The sequence below is a fragment of the Manacus vitellinus genome, unplaced genomic scaffold (genome assembly GCF_001715985.3).
Source record: "Manacus vitellinus isolate BGI_N305 unplaced genomic scaffold, ASM171598v3 scaffold_8_pilon, whole genome shotgun sequence".
Taxonomy (NCBI): domain Eukaryota; kingdom Metazoa; phylum Chordata; class Aves; order Passeriformes; family Pipridae; genus Manacus; species Manacus vitellinus.
In genome coordinates this window covers 22648663-22668144 of record NW_021940864.1, presented here as the reverse complement: position 1 = coordinate 22668144, position 19482 = coordinate 22648663, and the positions used below count along the sequence as shown (strand labels likewise).

Below are 19482 nucleotides of genomic sequence, written 5' to 3'. Positions count from 1 at the left end.
TAGAGCACAGAACCAGTACAGCCTCTCAGCCTTATTGGACAACAGAACAGTTACATGGTAAGAGAGGAAGAGAAATTAGGAACAGGTTGTGTTATGGAGTACTATGGCTAAAAAGAGAATTTTAAGAGCATGTGGGTTTGAAGTAAATTTTTTGTACATGTATTACACATTAAACAAAAACATGGGCAACGGTTTCAAATAAAATGATTTTATTTTCATTTTTCCAAATTCTTTATACAGCACTGAATATTCTGGTGACCTTTGGACCTAAAATAATCCTCATACACATATAGCTCTTTGTGTATTGAAAACCAGTACAGACTGTCCTGTGTTATTTTCAAAAGAAAGAACTGTAACAACTTTTTCCCACAGATATTACAATCTTTACTTAAAGCAACTCCCAGTTACTGTTTTATCATGCAGTCATTACCTTGTCTTATAGTAACACACCACTAATTATTTATTAATATATTGTTGACTTGAGACTGCAAGGTTTTTAGATAACGAGACAATATAGCAGACTCAGTGGTTGTAAAGACCTATGTATTTTGGTAATCTGTCCAAAGGCATTCAAATTACTAAGAACTAAAATGCCAACCAGACAAATAATCATTATTTGGTCTGTTAACTTTTTCAAATGTTGTAAATATACAGCAGTGTAACAAAAAGTTCCATTTAAGTCGTACATCCAAAAGCAGCAAGTGACTAGTAAGTTCCCAGAAAAGTTGCAAAGTTTGTCCATTCCAGATAGGATTGTGCTCAAATAACTGTGAATCCATTACTTTCATCCTCTATAGAAGGGCTCTTGTTACTTGCTGAATTTATTTTCCTGTTTGGACAGGAAATCATCTAGCTAACTGTGATTTTATTTAAACCGTTTCTCATCAAAGTAATCTTTCAGAAGCTAAGGTGATCTTCCAAAAGCTTTAGTTTTATAAGTTTATGGTCCTTACAGTTTCCAAGACTTCATCATAGAACCAGGTTTCAGTAAACATACTAGAATTTTGTAAAGCCTCAAAAAGACGCCTGTAGTCTTCTGGATACAAGTCACGCATTGCAGCATTTTCTGGAATTTCTAGCGCTTTCAGTAATTTGCCACCATTGTCCAAGCTCCATGAACTGAAACAAACAAACAAAGTCTTAATGGAGCATTCCTTTCTGTGAAAAATTAAAAAGCAAGAAACATTATCTGAAGGTCCATTTCACTCTTTCACAACTTCTAGAAGTTAACCTCTTCCTACAACATAAGTTATTTTCAATTCATACTGCAAACACGAAGAAACATCTGCTAATAAGACACATAAATACCAAATAAAGCCCCCAGCAGACACAGACAATACCAAACCACATAAGTCTCTTCATTACAGGGTGGGTGGCCTCCTCATTACAGAATAGGTGTCTGCCCTCCCTCCCTCATCCACCTGAAATGCGTAAGTCAGTAACAGGCATTACAGCATAAAAAGGGGTTATTCTTCAGTGCCTGGGAAATTAAAGCCAAGGTAATCCTCAAGAAGATGACTCAGTATAGCATGAATTAGTGACTTACACCTCCCAGGTATTTTCTTCTATATATAAACAGATGTATCCACTCTCTCTCCATCTACATCATTGCTATGTACGAAAGCTAGACCTTTATAAATGTGCACATACATTAAACTATTTCCCAGACAGGAAAAGGGTGTATAAATACACAGAAGATTCACATTAGAAGCCTTCAACTTCCTGGCTGAAGGACTGAGTTGAAATGAGGGACACCACTGAGCTTTAAGAGAGAAATCCATTAAGGCTCTTTGCACTTTCTTTGCTAAGAGAGTTACTGGAATTTAGTAGCTTTTTCTTCTTTCCTCTTTCTGGAAATTAACTTTCATAAGCTATTATCAGCAAGTGAGAAGTACATTCATTATTTTCATCAGCAAGTAGAAGTCAATGCTTTCCAGACTGTAAACACCTTCCATTTTTGGGAAATGGAAATCTACTGATCATAAAACAAACATAAATAGCTCCAATGTAATACCAAAAAAAATAATTACAGTTTCATAATTAGTAAATAAATCTAAAGCCTAATTTTTGAATTAGATAACAGCCATTCCACCTTCAATAACCTTCAGGTGTTTTCATTAGCATGACTGATGTCTGTTATAAACTGAAACTTTTTCAGCTTTTAATTTCTATTAAAAAGACTTTCTGCAAAAGTCTTGGCGGTTTTATTATTATGTCTGTCAAGTAAGTGAAAGCTTCTTGCAGATACACGACCTCACCTCCACTGGAGGTACAGAGAATTACTGCACATATACATCCCAAATCTTTGTTTGTGAAGCCTAGCCATGATGATGACATTCTAAATACTTGTCGACCTTTCTGTCAAACCTCAAGTTTTTATTATCTGTAAATACGGGCCAGGAACAGTCCCCAAAATACTGTATTGTGGGCTGCACAAATGAGATCTTCTATTCTACATGTAGATAATTAATTTTTAAAAAGCACAGTATTTCATCTGCAAATAAATACCTCTTTGAGAACATATGTTAATATTTTCCTATATTTCTGTGAAAAAAGTATAAAAAACTGTAATTCTTTCTTACTTACTTTAGTCTAGCACTAAGTCTAGACGTAGGTTTAGCAAGACACTGTTTCACCATAAAAATAAAGGTAGTTGCATTTGTGGGCTTCAAGCCTCCTGTAAACAGATTTTGCTGGGGAGTCAGTCGTACCAAACATAAATGGTCATTTGGCAGCCACTGCAAGAAAAACAAAATAAATCACTGAAAAGATGATAGACAGTGTCTGTCTTTAGCTAAGAGTTTCATTTTCACCACCGCTAACATTTCTTATTAGAAGTCTTAACTTGATGATTTCATTGGAAGATAAGGCTTTACCTCTGCCGTGCCCCAAACAGGAAAGGAAATAGAAAACAAATGAAACGTACTATCACTTAGGTTTGTTTTTACATTTTAAGACTGAACTTTCTTAGTTGAAATAGACAATACAGGCTTGATGTGAGCTTTCAAGCTATTATATGGCCTATAGTGTTTCTATACTATGCAAGGCATCAGATCACTTCAACTACCTGCCTTCTGTATATAAAGATGGAATTGAGTGTAACACTAAGACAATATTACAACTCGAAAATTTTATGAAATTGGGATGGAGTCTTTAACTGAAATAAATGTACTTCTGTATTAGCAGCAATGGATATATTGTCCAATAGATCTCACATTTGTACTTCTCCTAAAGCTATCACAATACATCTTGCATAATCCACCTGATATGCCTCTCTACACAGTTTTTCAGCAACACAGCTAAGCATGTAAGGCACACCCAGTCATTTACATTCACTTATATCTTAAAGAAACATTGCAAACAACACTCAAACCATAGCAGTTTTCTGGGGAGGGTAAAACTAAATATTAAGTAAACATGCTTTTATATTATCAGAATTAAATAGGGATATTCTTCTTTTACACAAAGGAACATCATTACTTCTTTAAAAGAGAAAAGTAAACAAGTTTACACAAGGTATTTTTGCACTTCTCAAATTTAAGCAATTAGCTATCACATGAAATCTATAATGGAGATATGAGTTACCATTTTAATCAAAACCAGCAGGATACTGATTGTGTTACTAACTGTGGTAACATTTGTTTTGTTTAAGCAAGTAGATATTTCCCTGTCAGTAACTTTTTCTGAAAAATACCTCTTAACATTCCTTTATGCTATTCATTCACCATATTTTTTCCATCATATACACTAAGGATAATAGTTTATTTCAGTTTCTAAGTGCATAGCAATTCTTCACTCACTTTTTGATGAATCTACATGCTACTTGTAAATTTTAATTAGAACACTTCTTAAAAAATACATTTATAAATGTTGCTATAAAGTTATTTTAACCTTTAATAAAAAGTGGTTTAACTACATCTTTAAAAGAAGAAAAGTGTACACTACAATCTTACCTTACATTTTGGTATTGCCAAGCTCCCATTTTTCAAATCAGTTGCAAATGATGACCAAGGCTCCTATGGGAGGAAGCAAATATATTACAGAATTAAAGCATTTTGTTATAATAGAATAGACTATTTCAGTTGGCAGGGACCTACAACAATTGTCTAGTCCAACTGCCTGAGCAATTCAGGGCTGACAAAGTCAAAGCATGTTGTTAAGGGCACTGTCCAAATATCTCTCGGGGCATCGACCACCTCTCTAGGAAGCCTGTTCCAGTATTTGACCACCCTCTTGGTAAAGAAATGCTTCCTACTGTCCAGTCTAAACCTCCTCTGGCACAGCTTTGAACCATTCCAATGTGTCCTATCACTGGATACTAGGGAAAAGAGCTCAGTATCTCCCTTTAGCCTCCCTCTCCTCAGGAAATTGTAGAGAGTAATGAGGTCACCCCTCCTCAGCTTCCTTTGCTCCAAAAAAGCCAAGCCCAAAGGCCTCAGCTGCTCCTCATGTAACACTCCTTCCAGCCCTTTCACTGGCTTTGTTGCCATCCTCTGGATGCATTCAGGGATCTTCACAACCTTCTTAAGTTGTGGGACCTAGAACTGCCCAAATATTCAAGGTAAGGCTGCACCAACTCTAAATTCAGTGGAACAATTACTGACCAGCAGATGATGCCATGTTTGATGCACCCCAGGATGCAGTTTGCCCTACTGGCTGCCAGGGAACACACTGATGACTCGTACTGAACTGCTGCCAACCAGCACCCTCAAGTTCCTTTCTGCAGGGCTGCTCTCCAGCCACCTCTCTCCCAATTACTACTTGTACTCAGTGTTACTCTATGCTAGGTGCAGAATCCAGCATTTTTACTTGTTTCATTTCATCCTGTTAATCATTGCCCAATGCTTCGATCTGCTTAGACCCCTCTGCAAGGCATCTTGTCCCTCAAGAGAGTAAACAGCACCTCCCAGTGTGGTGTCATCAGGAAATCTGCTAATGGTTCATTCAACTCCTGCATCCAGATTGTTGGCAAATATATTGAACAATATATTGGCTCTCAAATTGAACCAGTGGTCAGCCAGGTGTAGCCCCATTCAGTGCATCCCTCTGAGCTCTGCCCTTCAGCCAGTTCATCACCCAGCACACCATGAACTCTCTCACTGTACAGCTGGACAGCTTCTCCAGAAAGATGCTGTGAGGGGCAGTGTCAAAAGCCTCACTGAAATCCAGAAAAAGGACACCCACCTCCTCTTCATCCACTGGGCAGGTGACCTTATCATAGAAGGGTGTCAGATGAGTTAAACAGGACTTTCCTTTGTGAACCCATGTTGACTGTGCCTGATGTTTGCATTATTTTTCAATTGTACCCAGTAGAATCTTCTCCAAAATTTTTCCAGGTACTGAGGTTAGATTGACAGGTCTGTAGTTCACTGGCTCTTCCCTCACACTCTTTTTATAGACTGGAATAACACTGGCCAGCTGCCAGTCAGCAGGAACCTCCCCAGACTCCCAAGACCTTTGGTAGCTAACTGAGAGAGGTCCTGCCATAGTTTCGACTTGCTCCTCAGTAGTCTGGATTGAATCCCATCAGGCCCCATGGACTTGTGAACATTCAGCTGATACAGCTGGTCCCTTACAATTTCAGTGTCTGCAAATGGAAAGTCACTGTTCCCACACCCGTGGTCCTCCAGCTCAGGAGACCAGGCAGTCCAGGGTGTATCAGTATTACTAAAGACTGAGGCAAAAAACACATTAAATGCCTCCACTTCATCCCTGTTAGTCAGATGACCATCTTCAAAAAGTATCATTCTTCAACTCCTTAATATATACCCCATGATATAAGGTATTTGGAAGACAGTAGATAATGAAACAATTTTTGACTAGAAAAACACTTAAAACTATGAAGGTAGGTTCCTAGAAAAACAGAGGACAAAGAAAGGTAAATCTGAAAAGCATAAACTAAGTGAAAGTTGATGGCCATGTGTTCATGTGGAGGTGGGGGAAAAACATAAACAATTTTTAAAACTAAATCATATTATGTTTGACAAGGTAAGATAAGTACTGACTAGCAGGAGAAGCAGGTATGCTTGGAACATGAAAACACCAGGACTCAAAAAAAAAATTTCTACTGAATACAGCTTAGGAAGTCCAAAGTATATTGGATGGCAAAATTCAGAGGACAGTGGCTTGCAATAAGAATACTGACATCATAGTGAATCACGATGCTGCTTTATGGAGAGTTTTACACAAAACATGAGCGTTTCAGCTTTTTACATCAATACTTTCTACAAAAGTTTTCAACAGTTCTCCAACTAATTTAAACATTAAATTAGCTTCCAATTAGTTTAGGATAGTAAACCACTATAAACTCTTTTCTAAAATCATGTCCATGGCATTAGGCCACATCAGCTGGTACAAAACACTTACCTTGTGCAGTAGTTCAATTTCATATCCTATTTGTGCAAGTACAGTAAGTGCTTGATAAGCCCATGCTTCCCCAGGCTTTGCTCTTAATACCTAAAAAATGGCAGAGAGTTTTTTGTTGCAAAAACTAAGACTGTTTCTTTATCTAAGCAAAATCCTCATTCAAATAAATATAAATACAAGTAGTAAGAAACTCAATTAAGTCAAAGAAATTCAGTTAAGTCTAAAATTCCAAAGTAGAGTTCCATTAGGCCTCAAATACATACTTTGTGATATTTTAGTACATCTTATCAGAAGACGCGACTAGAAGACATTATAACAGGCTAAGTATTTCTTCACAGCAGTTATTTGGATAACTGAACTGTGTATTAATCTCCAGCACATATTTTCTGGTCCCTTTTAAGGCAGAGAAGTTTCACACAGAAGAGAAGCAGGGATCATATTACATATAAAAACTGTAACTTTGTCAGAGTTATCAGCTTGCACTGACAAAGTAAATATTCCCAAGAAGACATGCAAGCAGAGTAAAACATCAGGTGACCTCACTGAACATTAAGCAACTTGCTCAGTCATCATCCTGATCAATATTACAGATCAAACAACTCTCAGGACAAGAAATAAAGAGAAGCTTGTGATTATTCTCAAACAGGGTCAGGAAACAAGTAGATTGTAGCAAGGAGATTTAACTTGTCATAATAGATTTACACAGCCTTGTCATATAATAAGAAACCAAAGCAAAACAACCAACAAAAAGGAACCAACAATGCCCACTAAAAGAAGGTTCCAATAGCTTTTACTACACAACTCTCATTTAACAGGGTTCACAATAAAGCCATAAAACTTAATTTAAAAAAAAAAACAACACAGTGGCTGCATAAAAAGAATGGGCTGCCCTGTATTTACTCAAAAATCTGTCCATTAAAAACATGCCATGCAAGTTGGTATTTCAGTGGTGTCCAACTTGTCATTTCACAGAATATACTTAAGACTTTTAATTTTTTTTCAGTGAGGTGTTAGACACAGCACAGGTTGTGTAAGCAGACCTCAAAAGCTTACAAGTAATTAAAGGTTTATGGCTCTGTATGAACATCCCAGTCTCTCGGAAAAAAAGGTATCCTTGAAGTATAAGTACAGTTCTAGAGCTTCCAGACAGCGTAAATTAGGAACGTTAGAAAACCCAGAAAGCAGCTCTGTGCCTTAGTGTACAGAATATTAATAAAAAGGTGTGTAAATCATTACATTTTGGCTCAGTTCTTTTCAGTACTGCATACAAAAGCAACTGAACAGGACAAGTGCATCTCACTGATTACGGTATTTAGTAACTTGGAATCCTCTACCCGAATCCTTTTCACTTGCATTTTGAATTCAGTCTTCGTTGACTGTTACATGCAACTAGTGAACAATTTTGTTGCAAAAGCATGTTACAGAATTTAAGCACCTCACAATTTACAATGGAAAGCAGCTAGTCTGCTGCTGCATATTCTTCTCAAGGACCAGTCTTCACATTTGTAAGATTTGTGGTTATATGACAAGAGAATGTTTCTTGATAGTGCTATCACTGCATAAAGAGAACAAGTGGGAAACAGACAAGACTTAAAAATTCTGGTAGAAAAAAATTCACTAGCAAAAACATTAAGCATACAATATAAATGGGTTTGTGTTCTGTGAAGCACTACATCTTCATTACCTGTAAAATACCTCGCACATACCATGTATTCTTTTTCACTTATAAAGAGGTTGAGTTCTACTCTTCCGTATCTGTATATGGAATTGCATTCATATAGGCCGAAAAGAAGCCTCCAAAGTCTGTTTCTTTCCAATGTGTGTGGCATGATTCCAAAAATTCTCAGAGGTACATCTGTTTCAATAACATGTAAAGGTATTTTTAAAATTTTGCAATACATATTAGACAATCTCATTAATTCTAATGTCTAAACTACAAATAATTAAGAGAAGAAAGTCTGTGAGCTCATGTTGTTCAAGAATGAATACAATTCAAGCCTTAGTCAAAGTTAAGCCCAATTTAGTTTGTGTTAGACTAAACCTTTAACAGACAAGAAAATACTTGATATCCCATATTGACACATGGGGTATTTTTTGAAGCTATCATGAGTCTAAGTAAAGCTGAAATGTAGAAAATAGTATCCATTAATTGAGCACATATATTAAACAGAACATATACCTCAAGCAAATCCCAAAGAGTTTGCCAAACTGCCTATGCACCCTTCAAATGTATTTGTAACATGTGTGATCATATACATATACCTGCCCTCCAAGGAACTGCTGCTACACCCATGGTTTCAAAAAGCTTCTCAGAGCACACGGCAGGTGGTTTCAGTGTTCCAGTCACCAAAGGATCCAGTCTGCAGAAGTCACCATAAATGACCTTTAATTGTCCATCCAGGCTATTCTCTAGGGACTGAATAAAATCAGCTTCAGTTGAAGAAATCTGGATATAGTAACTGGTCTCACGAAACATCCCACCCAAACAAAAAATATGTTCAAGCATTACTTAAAATTGTTACCCAGTCAACAAGAGTCAAATCTCAGAGCTGCTTCTTACAGCTGATAAAAAGAATTGCCTCCTTCATTGTGCTGGGCATTTTGACATTTTTTGTGCTGTGCAACTTGAGTGCCATTAAAACAATTCTTAAATTACTATGATGTTCTGCAATGTTTTTCCTTAAAAAAATCCTAAACTATACTTAACTAAACAAACAACTTCATTTAATGATTTACAAGTAGAATTCTTTATATATGCAGAGAGAATGCCTTTTATACACATTTTAAGTCAGAGGGTGAGTTGTTGGTTCCAAACCAGCACTATAACACCATCCTTCTAGTACAGCTTCTGCAGCTCAGTGTCTGACCCCCTTTGAATCCATGAAAAGCCCAGGTGAGTAGGAGAGGACAACACATGTGTCTTAATATGTAAGTGTCAATTACAAGAAAACACATTAAATAACACTGTGAGATAAGCAGGAATAACTAAGAGTATTTTTACAGATTTCTTAAAGCTACATATGGACCTCTTGTTTAAACGTACACAAATACAATGACTCTGATTAATATTACTTTCAAATTTATGCATGAAACTATTCATAGAAAGACTATGTATGAACTTGAATTCCTGCATACACAAAACATCAAATCAACTAATTAAAAAATATTCTACATATGCAATGTATAATACCAAACAATACTTACTGTTATTAGCCATTATGTCAGATGTTGCAAGTAACAATTACTGTCTAATTCCTTTTTGATCCAACAGCTATTACAAATTGTAAGTTAATTCTTATTTTCTCTTTAATTAGGTTTTAGAAATATGCAACTGAATCAAAAGTGTACCTGTAAGTTTGGAAGATAAGCTAAGTTACTTTCCAGAGCTACCACTCTAATACCTGCATTGAGCAGAGTTTGAGTCAAGATTCCAGGACCTGAAGTGGGAAAATAAAAAAAAAAAAATAAAAATTTTAAAAGTGCATTTCTATTTCTAAGTAACGTCCTTTAGTGATTTTCTCAACACAACGCTTGGGACATTTCACCTTCAATACGGGAGAGCTTGTATTTGTTTAAACACACTTCAAAACAAGAGTTAGAAAAACCATTTACGGGCAGCCAGCCCGAGATTGCTCATTGAATTACACTAAGCACGGCATTACAATGACATACTTAGGAACACTGGAGATAACGTTTCAAATCCTTCTACTTTTTCTTCTGCCAACTGAAATATACTTTGAAATCGTACCCACATTATCTCTACAGATAAAATAACACTCTGCAGAAATAAAGAAACAACCACAGACATTAAGTAACTGCAAAGGGCTACCTGTCTTGGGTGTGCTTTTACTGACAAAGTCCACTTACAAAACCACAGTATTACCTGAGAGACACTTACATCTCTGCTTACTCTATAGCACAGTTTGAACAGCAGTGACCCGCCGGGGCGGCGGGCTGGGACAACCCCCTGTTCGGATCCTGTCCCGGGCAGCGCCCTAACGCAAGGAAGCCGCCACCCCCGCCCGAAATCACGGGAGAAGCCAGGCCCCGTGTCCTCCCCTGAGCACCACCATCCCTTCGGAGGGCTGGTACCGCCGGCGGCGAGGGCGGCAGCCCGCCCTGAACCCCGCAAGGTCACCTGGGCCGAGCAGCGCCGCACCACCGGGCCGGGAGGCCGTCGCCGGGAGCAACGGCGGAGCCCCGAAAGCTCACCGGGGCGCGAACTCGATAGCAGGAGGGGCGGGGGCCGGGCCCCTCGCTGGCAGCGCAATTGCTGCACGGTGCGCCGCCAGACCGCGGGCAAGGGCCCGAGTGACGGCGGCGCAACCGGCACGCCGCCACGGAAGCCTGCCCGTTCACACCCTCGCCTCCCTCCGTCGCCCGCCCCCGTACGCAGCCCGCCTGCGCCCGCCACCACAGCCAAACGGGCGTACAGCCCGTCAAACAGCAAAGCGGCCGCCAAGCGGCAATGCCAGGAGGCGGCCGCAAGCCCGCGGCGCCCGGCGGGCTGCCCGCCCAGCAATCGGCCGCCGCCCGCGCCGGCGCCCGCCAGCACGGTGCGCCGGATCTGCCGCGGGCCAACCGGAAGCGGTGCCACTGTTCCTACGCGGCCCGGCCTCGCCCAGCGCGAACTTCCGCCCCGCCGGCGAGAGCTCTCCTCCTCCTTCCTCCCTCCCTGTTTTATGGTGCCGCGCCCCGCAAACCGTCCGCCAGGCCTGCGGGCAGCGCGGCGACACCAGCTCCCGCGCCCCAAGCCATCCGGCGCCGGGTCCGGGCCCGACCGGCCGCGGAGGCTTGAGGTGAGCTGACAGCGGCTCGTCCGCAGGATAGGGGAAGGTGGAATGCTTCCCTCGGTTGCCGCGGTGCGCCGCATCCTGCTCGTTCCCGGCGCCGGCCGGAGCACCTCCAGGGTCGGCGCCAGGTGCCGCCGGGGCGGCGGCCGGGGCGGGGGGAAAAAAAAAGGTTTTTGCCCCGGTTTTTTCCCGGTGCCATCCCGGTTGGGGCTGAGCGCCCCTGCCCGCGCCGAGACGGCAATGGGCGGGCGCCCGGCGCTCGCGGCTCCTTCCCCGCGCGGTGTCCCCTGGGAGCAGAGCAAGGCGAGGGCTGAGGCGGTGCGGTGGCTCGGGAGGGGGAGGCTGGGGCCGGCCAGAAACGCTGTGCCGGTCGCCCCGTGCAGCGATGTGTGCGCTCGGTGTGCGGGTAAAGTCCCAGGAGCTACGTATTTAGTTTGAGGTTTGCCAGGGTGTTTCACGAGAGACTTTGATCTCCGCGTCTTCAGCTAAATAGTCACTTCGGGACTCGGGTGTTTGTATCGCCCTGCCGCCCTCAGCAGGTGCAGGATCCTGCTCCGGCGGAGCTCCGGTATCAGTCCCTGTTGGTTCGTTTCTGCTCGATGCCTTGTTGCAATCGCGCTTTAGGTCAAACCAGTAATTCGATAGCAGGGACGTTGTCCTTTCAGCAATGTCTCTAATGCCCTAACGAGAAATAACTTTTAAGAACATCTTGAAAACGTTATCAAGTTCTCCAAAACTGGAGTTCGTCCTTCAGGGATACCTGTGCTAAAACCTGTCAGTGGCAGGTGAGCGGCCACAGTGCGATGGTGAAAGGGAGAGAGAATCCTCCCAAACGTGTTTTCCTGCTCCCTGTCTAATTTGTGCAGAAGGCAAGATAGACCTAGCAATCACACTGTATACTGGTCTTCAAATTAATGGTTCAAAAGTAGACTTTATGTTTGAATTTGTGAAAATTGCCTTATTTCTTATATCTCATTGCTCTGGTTGTGAAGTGAGAGATTAACACATGCTTACTTACCAAACAAAGTCATTTTGTTTGACATATCTCTCTTAAACAGAAACTGGGACAGAAAATTGTGGCTTTGTTTTTCTCTTTTTGGCGGATCTGCATGTGGCATGAAGAGGGGTTGGGCTGAATTTAGAAAAGATTGTAAATGCCTTGTCAAATGCACGAGTTCTTCATAACTGAAATTTACGTACTCTGCTTTTTTACACTGAGTGCTGTAATAGTTTTCCCTGTGCCTTAGGGGAAATGGACAGAGTGTTCAGCTGGATGATGGGATAGACCTCAATCCATTTTTAAACTGGACTTCATGTTTTTAATAGCTTTTTCCCTCTCTTACTAATTAGTCTTATAATTCAGTAATCTGTAGGACTTTTAGAACATCAAGCATAATTTGATTTTCTTAGAGTAAGTGTTTAGTCATGTCCTAATTCAGCATTCCTTATCAGAGTTTATGACAGCTATGGCCACAAAAAAATTAGGTATAGTTTTAAGCTTAATTAATTAATTTTGGAAATTTTTTGATGCCAGTCAGAGCACTCAGGAGTGCTTTGAATGGAGTATTCAGACTAATTGAGATTATTCAGAGGAGTGTTTTGGAGGAAGCAAAGGCAAAATGCCCTAACAATTCTTCATACACTAGAAATGACACACTTTTCCTCATATTTTTATTTACTTTAGCTTAGCAATTGCCTGGATTGAACCACGGATCTCTATAGGCTAAACTTATGTTTTGGATTTTTTTCCACCTACTAGAACTGCCAGATATATACTGAATCTTGCATGCGTAAAGGACTACCTCTTTATGACCTGGTCATTATCTTTGAAAAACTATTGAAACCCTAGGAAAATGGTAAGTTATGTACATTTTTTGTTTAGAAAATACAATGCAGAAAGTTGTTGAATACGTTAAAGTGTATCACAAGGACATTTGAACAGTTATTTTTATGTTAATGGCTGATTGTGCCACATATTTTCTAGTTTAATCCAGCTATCTGCACATGAAAATATTTGAATTTACAGTCTTACCTCATAGAGCCTTATGTCTTTGTAATTTACATTCATTGTTGGGTGTGCTGAAATTATTGTTTCCTCCTAATTATTGTTTCCTGAAATAAATCAGAGGTAATCAAAAGGGCTACCTGTTTGTTTGGATTCCAGTCTATGCTTGCACCAAAAGAGCTCCTTAGTTGTATGGGTCAGAAAGATAGTAAGGAGATATTTTTCTTTTCAGTGGTTCTAAATGCTTCTTGCATTTACTTTTATTTGGCTCAATTTAAATCTTATTTTTCAAGTTAATATTAAAGCACTAGTCTTTTAGTATTATTTTGCTATGTATTTACCACTTAGCCATAGCAAATATTTACAAATAGTAAAAAGAGTGGTAGGAGATTTCTTCAAAAGTGCTGTAAACACTGCACACTCAGGAAAATAGTCTCTATAAATAATTATTTTTTAAAAATCAATCAGAGAGTATATTCACTTTTTTGCGATATTTTCTTGTCATCACTGTCCTCCACTCCAAACCCATACATACACAAAGGAAATCTCCCAAGAACTGAAGTAGCATTTAATCCTACGCCTCAATCCTGCACCTGGTTTGAGATCGAGTGAATTTGCAACCTGTGGGTTATATTGGACATCTTCCTTTGAAGTGAAAGTCAGTGTTTATAATGAGGTCGGCAATTTTGTATTTAGAGCCATTATGGACTATAAACCTTAACTTATTGCTTTCCTACATGTCATCTGTTGACAACTAAAAATGGCTTGACGCTTGGATGGGGACAGGGGCCAGGGAGTGGGGGGAGGCTTTTTGCTGTTTGGCCAAGCTATTAGTAGTAAGGGAAATAAGCATCCAAGGTTCCTTGGAAGCCTGCCTGCTCCATGTGACAGTGCAGCTTCCAGCCTAACGCTGAAAACCTGATTAATAGGGAGTTACTGTCCATTACAAGTCAGTTAGATCAATTGTGCAGATCACTGGAGAGTGAGGGCCTGGGTGCCAATTAAGTGAAACAATCAAGTTACTTCTCCTTTGAGATAATTTCTGAGCGCTAGGTGTATGGACATGTATGTTAATGTAAGGTTATTTGAAAAAAAAGTTAAACCACTCCTCCTTTGCTATTTTTCGCATGTAATAACATGCTGTTTAGTAGGAAAGCATTTTCATACCAGGTGCAGATTGACTTTGCAGCCTTACGAACACTGCAGCAAAGTTCAGAGCTGACAAAAGAGCCATTCAGCACAAAAATAAACATTTTTAAATGAGCAGATGCCTTGAATTCTGTCCCTACCAATGCTAAAAACACTGTCCATGTTTTATTCCCCTTATAATGAACACTAAGCAGCAATATTTTTGACATTTTCAGCGGAGAGGCAAAGGGTTCTGTAGTGTGAAGATGGTTGCATAAGCTGTGTATTGTAAGGCATTTTGGCAGGGGTACAAACTTTCTCACTCTGTGCTTTATCTGTTCTGTGTATACAGAGAAATTCAGTCCCTAGGGCTATCAATCTGGCATCTTTCATCAGCACTAAATTTACTGCAAATGCTTTTTGTGTGCAAGCAGAAAAAAAGTCCCATTAAACCTTTGCAGACAGGAGTGAAAACATTCAAATAGGTGCTTTTTCTGTTTCTTTCTCCCAGAATTCCTCTTCATTTAATTCTGATGAGCATATTCTGCTGACTCAAATTCACTCAGCATGTTTTTGTCATAAGTCTTTATTCTGAAGGTTTTTGCAGTGTTACCTTGCTCAAGAGCTTGACATGCTAAGGATTTTCATAGTATTTTTTACTTATTAATCTACTTGCGGTATAACTGTGGTGTCTTTGAAAATGTCTGGCTAACTGATAAGGAAGGGGTAGAGGTTTTAGTGATGTTAGTGTCAAATATTTCTGTAGACAAATTTTAGCGTGCTGTGTGCTTGCTTTTCAGGAACAGAGTTGCTTAGGAGTGTGAAGTTTTTTGTACTGTTGTTCCAATACACTGTTCCACCTCTCCCAACTGAATTGCTAATGTGTGGCCTTAAAATGTGAGCTTTAACACTGCTTTTCTCTGTGTGATTAATTTAATTTTCTTGTTGTATGTTGTTTGGAACATTAATATTACACTGCAGAGCAAATTCGGATTAGTTCAAAATAACTTTGTTTTTAAAAAAGAAAAGAACTTAATTTTAGTATTTGTTTTATCTTTGTTATATGAGCATGTTAGGAAGATTTTTAGGTTTACTTGGTGAATATGGTATTGAAATCACATGGACATTCATAATATCCATTGGAAGTGCTTTCCTAATGGTTTAAATTTGGAATTTTGTGTGCTTTTAGGCTGAAAGGGAGGGTATGATGGTCTTTATCACGTTAGACCAACATTTCAGCTGGACCTACATCACAGTCCAGGTGCTGTTCATTCTGTTTTTACAGTGTTACAGTTGACTAATGGCAAAATAAACAAACTGGGGTGCATCTGTCCTGAACTTACAAGTTTGTAAATTGTTTGGTAATAGTTTGGCACCTTCCTTGGCTCAGATTCATGTGTTTATAAAATAAAGCAACATGCACAGTGCAGAGCTTACACATTTGGTCCCAGGGGAATTTTATGACAGTTGGCGTATAAAATTACCCTTTATCCAATATTGTTTTGGTAGCTGATTAGTTTCTTAGCTGGATTTCTCTTTTACTCATGGAAGACTGTTAAAGTCTACTATTTTAACACTGAAATATGACATCATTAACACAAAGAGAAATAATGATCACTCAATGTCTCTATAGGCTGTAAAACTCCTGTCATGATGTCACTGAAACTATCTTACTTTGGGTTTCAATTGAAAATAATTTTTACCGTCTTACAGTACTAATGCTAGGTTTTGTTAATGTTTGTGGTATTTGGGATTTTGTAATGAAAAATTTTTTAAGGGAAACTATTTAAAGTGGCCTTGATAATAGGAGTTTTCTGAAAAACTGATCTAAAACAAATTAGATCTCTGTTTACAGGCTCAGGTATTGCAAGCATACATTCAAATTCTGAAAGAGAAACTGATAACTATCTGCTTTAGAAAACCTCTCCACGATCTATTAATCAAAAGTATGTGTAAATTGTGAGAGACAGCTCATATAGCCCAGCATTTATTTACACAATTAGAGCTGAAATGAATTTACCTTAATAACTTCCTGTTGGAAAGCAGAGAGTTGAAACAGCACTTCAGGCTAAATTCACCACTGGGTTTAAGTTGTTTCAGCTTCATTAACTTCAATCAAGTTACACCAGTGATTAATTTTTTGGGGGGTTGTGATTTGCTTAACATAGGTCTCTTCCGGTTTATATGTGGTTGAGTTCTCGCTCATCCATTCAAGGGCAAAAAAAAAAAAACCTCGGTGTGACTGACTTCATGGAGGAGGTTCAAAGCAAAGAAGGGATTTGATCTCAGTCGTTCATATCTGACACTGAATAATGTAGAAATTAGACCATCCTTCCCTTCAGAAATATAAAACAGACTGATGCAAGATTTTGGAAGAGCTCCTGGATATTCTGATTTTCTAATGGTGACAATTACTGAAGCTCCAGCAATTAGCTCTGTTCTTAACCGTCTGGCTGGACCTGCAGACTTGATAACAAAGGGACTGCAGGTATGTAATACTTATGGACAGGAATAATTTATAATATTTAATAACTTTTTTGGATAGCTTTCCATTTTATTTGTGATTGCTTCTGGCCTTGATGTGATTTAGGATCTCACTGAATATTTTGACAATGCTAGTTTTCTTTGTATTGATGGGGGCTATAAAACTTACTCATCCCTCATCCATACGTAAAAATTACGGAATTCAATGTCATTATGAAATTCAGCTGTCAGAAAGTCTTTAACACTTATTTCTTCAGTGGGACAGCTTTTAGTTAACTGCCTCATTCTTCTTGCATCTCCATTTCAAGGGACTCTGTTCTGTCATCTCTGCCTTTTCATATATGTTTAAAGTTTTTTCACGAGATCATGAGAGATTTTATATCATTGTATGTTTTTTAGCAACCTCTTACGAGGTGGTAGGATCTGTCAGCTTTCTCAGTTGCTTGTAAAGATAAATGTGAGTTGAGCTGATTAGTTCTCACAAATATAGTCTGTGTGGATTTGCAGGACTTTTTAATTTTTTTTCCTGTAAGAAAAATGGTACCTATCCTAGAAAACATGCATAAATTTGTCTTGTAGGAAGTCTTTAATTTTTGTTATGCTTTGTAATCAAACTTGTGCACATGTTCTGTAGCGTGACAAAAATCTGGGCATTCTTCAATTAGAAGGAAAATACAGAAATCAAAAAAAGGCAAATTGCTACTTCTCATGAGACTTAAAAGGGGATTCATGCATCCCAAGGCAAGACCTGTTACTCATAGGTTATTCCTGACCAATGTTTGCCTAAACTGTTTATAAAATAGCTGTGGGGATGAGAGTTCTCCTTTCTCCTAAAGCAGTCTATTCTACTGCTTTTCTACCCCTGCCCAAGATACATTCTAGTGTTTTGTTGCAGACAAAACCAAAAAATGAACACATTGAATGGTGAGGTCACCTTTTGTTCTTATAACATTCAATGAAGTTTGTTCTAGTGAAGCTTGAAACCCAAAACTTCTCAGGCACTTGGGGGACTGATCACTGTGTGTTTTGAATGCTGACAAAGAGTTTGTTTGTGTGAAATGTTTGATAGAACTCTGTCATATGTTCTACTAAAAGCTGCTATTTCTTCCCAGACAAACCTCTTGTATTTGGCTGCTGACTGAAACATGTTTTTATAGTAATGTTAAATGTGGAATAGTAGATTATGCCTGGCAGTATATGTTTATCATTGTTTATTAAAGCTGTGAATAAGCAGTATGACTAGGAAGCTTAGAAGTTGAAAATAGCATGTGGAACTTCCTCTCTAAACCTCACTATTCCTGCTGTTTATAGATATGAAGATCATCATGCTTTTAAATGCCACTGACACTTGAGAAATGCTGGAAAGTGCCAAACCACCAAACAGTTCATGCTCCGATATTTTTGTTAATTCAGTGAAATTAGATAAACCATTCCTGTGTCTGGATACTTCTTGGAGGACAGCAGACTTAACACATATGAAAAAATAGACCTCCTAACCTGTGTATCTGATAGAGAAGCAGAAAACATGTATAAAGATATTTTATTTTTTTTTACCTCTAGTACATTTTTTTCAAAGCCAAACATAGGGCAAACTGAACAGTTAGGAGGATTTAATGAGATTCTCTCATAGCGAGGCTATCCAGTAATGAGATTGTATGTAAGACTATCTTGTGAAACAATAAACTACTAATGAGTCCATGCTGTAAGACAGCACAAGAACATATTCTTTTTTTTTTTTCTGCAGAGATGTCAGGTTGGATAATGGAAGCATACAAATATTTTTGTTTCCCTTTCTTTAGCAACAGCAGCATTCTAACTATTGTATTGCACATAAAACACAATGCAGAGCAGAATTCTGCTAGCTGGAAGTGGTCTGGCTTTGTGAGATGATTAGAGCTAGATGAAATACCTACCACCTTTGCTGTCTCTCCTTCTGCAGCAAATTCTGTGATGCTCAAGTACATCTTCAGCGACTAGTACTTTTCTTGGTTGTGGTGAGGCAAGGGCACTCTGGTGATAATATTCTAGCTTTCTTTAGGTATATCTTGGTTTCCACATCAGACAAAGAAGCAAACAGTTACAGAGAAATTGCACATGCACTTCTCCAAAGAACACGTGGGTTTTTTTTTTATTAGCTCCCCTAACAGCATAGTAGGCATTGTCCTTTTTCCTTGCAAGCTAATGAACTTGTAATGCTACGTTGTATGTAGTTTTTACATAGTGTCATGTAGCTGGTGTGTCGTTTAGAGTTTCCTCTCCATTGCTGAATCTTCATTTTGGTAGTAAATATAATTAGTCATAAAATACAGTCAATCTTCTTCCCTCTATGTGGACATTAATGGGCAGTAAAAGAATTTGTAGTACACATTTTGATTGTGTATGGCCATGATAGTTTTTACATTGGTTTGTATTAATTTGTAGAAGATTATTTGTCAATATCAAAGGGGATACTAACATTTAAATATGCTCTTGTAATATAGCTTCACACCAGCTATCAGAAAGATCAACAAATTTTATTGTTTTAAGATTTATTTGTTTTAAGAAATATGTGGCATAGATTTAGTCATTCTTTAAATTTTAGTAATTTTAGTACTTCCACAGTTTTACTTTTTTTTTTAATGGTAGAAGCAACAGCTCTGTAAACATAATGATTTTTAAAAATACTTGTTTCGTTTTCACAGAACCGGTTTGGGTTTTTTTTTCTCT

The 19482-nt window shown here is 38.9% G+C and overlaps 2 protein-coding genes across 2 annotated transcripts in view; one reads left to right on the top strand and one right to left on the bottom strand.

The window, feature by feature from the left end:
• Nucleotides 1–190: 190 nt before the first annotated feature.
• Nucleotides 191–9788, bottom strand: TFB2M (transcription factor B2, mitochondrial). Its single transcript, XM_029965139.1, has 7 exons — nt 9768–9788; nt 8629–8782; nt 8073–8221; nt 6367–6456; nt 3954–4016; nt 2587–2738; nt 191–1119 (listed from the first exon to the last, which is right to left on the bottom strand). Exons 1-7 carry the CDS (start codon nt 9771–9773, stop codon nt 933–935), a joined length of 801 nt encoding a protein of 266 aa, XP_029820999.1. The 5' UTR covers nt 9774–9788; the 3' UTR covers nt 191–932.
• Nucleotides 9789–12891: 3103 nt separating this feature from the next.
• Nucleotides 12892–19482, top strand: part of CNST (consortin, connexin sorting protein) — a 45875-nt gene continuing 39284 nt past the window's right edge. Inside the window, exon 1 of the mRNA XM_018085260.2 lies at nt 12892–13015. The gene's annotated coding sequence lies outside the window, so the exon portion shown is untranslated. The remainder of the gene's footprint in view (nt 13016–19482) is intronic.